The sequence below is a fragment of the Sarcophilus harrisii genome, chromosome 1 (assembly GCF_902635505.1).
Source record: "Sarcophilus harrisii chromosome 1, mSarHar1.11, whole genome shotgun sequence".
In the NCBI taxonomy this organism is placed as follows: Eukaryota; Metazoa; Chordata; class Mammalia; order Dasyuromorphia; family Dasyuridae; genus Sarcophilus; species Sarcophilus harrisii.
This window is the reverse complement of record NC_045426.1, coordinates 331,886,050-331,888,793: the sequence shown is the minus strand read 5'-3', so window position 1 is coordinate 331,888,793 and position 2,744 is coordinate 331,886,050. Positions and strand designations below refer to the sequence as shown.

The 2,744-nt window shown below is 35.6% G+C and overlaps 1 protein-coding gene across 1 annotated transcript; it reads right to left on the bottom strand.

Annotated features, from left to right (window-relative positions):
* Positions 1-223: 223 nt before the first annotated feature.
* LOC100920106 (olfactory receptor 13C9-like) lies at positions 224-1,165 on the bottom strand. The gene has a single exon (XM_003761868.1). The coding sequence runs from the start codon at positions 1,163-1,165 to the stop codon at positions 224-226; it is 942 nt and encodes a 313-aa protein (XP_003761916.1).
* Between the last annotated feature and the right edge of the window lie 1,579 nt (positions 1,166-2,744).

Below are 2,744 nucleotides of genomic sequence, written 5' to 3'. Positions count from 1 at the left end.
GCACCTGGGAATTTTACTTATCCTTCTTTCACAGGAAATTCTTATTAAAATGAAAGGGTGCTGATTCATCTTCAGGACTTTTGTTATGTTTTTATTTGGAGCTCTTTTCTTCAAAAACTAAAGAAGGCAAAAAAAAAGTATTTACGTCCAATGTCAGCTTAAAATTTACCTTGTTTATATAAGACTATTGATGTAAAGGTAATAAAACTTAGGCCCAAGAATTTCATAGGCCTTTCTTGAATCGAAATTTTTTCAATACATATTTCACGGCTGAATTCACCTCCTTGTTCCTAAGGCTGTAGATGATGGGGTTCAGCATGGGGGTCACCACCGAATAGAACAACGTGATAAATTTGTCTATAATTGAATTTTTGGACTTGGGCTTCATATACATAAAGAGGATGGTCCCATAAAACACAGTCACCACAGTCAAATGTGCTGAACAAGTAGAAAAGGCTTTTTTCCTACCTTCTGCAGAGTTAATTCTCAGAATGGCAGAGAGAATAAAAATATAGGATATAATAATTAGCAATAATGGGGAGAAAGCAAGTGTTATGCTGTCTATCAACATAATAATCTCATTCAAGGAGATGTCAGCACAGGCTAGCTTTAGTAGGGCTAAGATTTCACAAACAAAATGATTAATAACATTTTTTCCACAAAAGGGCAATCCTATAATAAGAGCTGTTTCCATAGTTGAATTAAGAAAACCTACAACCCAAGATGTAACCACCAGCTGTACACAGAGTCTCTTGTTCATGATTATAGGATATCTGAGAGGATTACAGATGGCCATGTAACGATCAAAGGCCATTGTGGCTAGAAGAACACACTCTGTGGACCCCATGGCAAGGGAGATATACATTTGAATAATACACCCATAAAAGGAGATGGTTTTTCTTTCTGATGAGAAGTTTGTCAACATTTTGGGGACAAAAGAGGATGTAAAACATATATCTAAGAAGGAAAGATTACTGAGGAAAAAATACATTGGTGTGTGAAGGTGACAGTCCAGGATAGTCAAAATAATTATAATACCATTTCCCAGTACAATTACTATGTACATCAGCAGACATAAAAGGAATATGAGCACTTCAGTCTTTGGGTATTCTGAAAACCCCAGTAGAATGAACTCTCTTCCAGATGTCCAATTGGCTTTTTCCATTACATTTGATTTCACCTGTAATAATTGAGCAGAAAAGAATAGCTGCTTAGTGCCTGGTTTCTGGGGATGTGGGGAGCTTCAGAAGGGGAGAATCAATTGGCACCAGTTGAAAGCAAGAAAGAAGCTACAGAATTGAACTGGAAGTGGTTGTACTTCTAATCTTTTTTGAAAGAGAAGCTCAATGCTACTCAAAAAGAATTATCTGAACTCCTTTTATCAATCAAAATACTGTGACACCTTTTTAAAACCCAATTCAACTATTAATCTTTATCACAGGATCATTAATTTAGATTTAGAGGGGACCTTAGAGGTCATTCAGTACATTCTCCTCATTTTATGGATGAGGAAACTGAGACCTAAAGAGAGGAGGTGACTTACTAAAGGTAGCAAGGGATAGATATGAGTGCTTGTCCTTTAACTCCAAATCTTGCATTTTTTATTCTTCACATCAGATTGGAAACCTTTTGAGGGCAGGCCTCTTCCATTTTTCATCCTTTTATCTCCTTAGTGCCATTACTTCTATCACTTAGCAGCCTTCTCTTTCATTTGCATCTGAATAACCAGAAACACGTGGCTACTGCTGAGACAGCTTAGTTCCAACTCTTTCTATTCATAATGTTAGAAGCCATAAAACTCTTTCTTTTTAGCAACCATTTTAAGTAGCCTTTCCCTATGGAAGGTAAAGGTTGGAGATAACTCACCAGATACCTTGGCTGGTGCCATTTTTCACTTGATATGTCTGTTAAATTGTATATACCTTCAGAGTAAGAATGATTCCTCATCCACCTTTTGGTCTTGGTGTGAAATTTGCAATGAGTGAGATTTGGGTGATAAAAATCTTGAGATGGAAGGTTATAGTATTACTAAATTAGAATTCAAAGAGAATGTAAACTTTCTAACACTTATTTTATAGGTGAGATCTAGGAGGATAAATGACTTGCCCAGGATTACATTAAACCTAAGAACCATTTTGAACTGAGGTTCTCTGACTCCAAAGCCAGTGTTCTTTTCACTGTTCTACAGTGACGTTTTGAATTTGAGAAGATGGCAGAACATTTGGGTGGAAATATTCAACCAGTCACTGGTAAAAATTTGAAGATTTTCCATGTATCATTTCTCTCTTACTCTATTGTAGATTCACCATATGATGAATGATGGCTACCCAATCAATAAATTCACCTCAAGAGCTTAGTATGAATAGACTGGCCAAAAGACTTTGTTGCTTTGTAAGCAATCTCCTGTGGTTGCATATTAAATACTTCCTTCTCTAGAAACTACATTGAAATTTCAGAAACTCATGATAATAGGTAATGGACTTTGAGATATTTTCAAAATAATTCATTTTACTTTGACTAGCTATATAAGAGCACTCGAGTTGATCAAAGAAATAAAAAACAAACAAACTTCTATTTACCTTCAAGCATGTGTTATTTTTCTTTTTCTCTGCTGTTGACTTGTATGACTATGTATAACACCTTAGAATTTGAATAGGCTTTTGGCTCCTTTCTTGGAACATTTCGTGAAATGATGACAGACAAGATTTTCAGAAACATCAGCACCAATAAAACATTCTATTTGC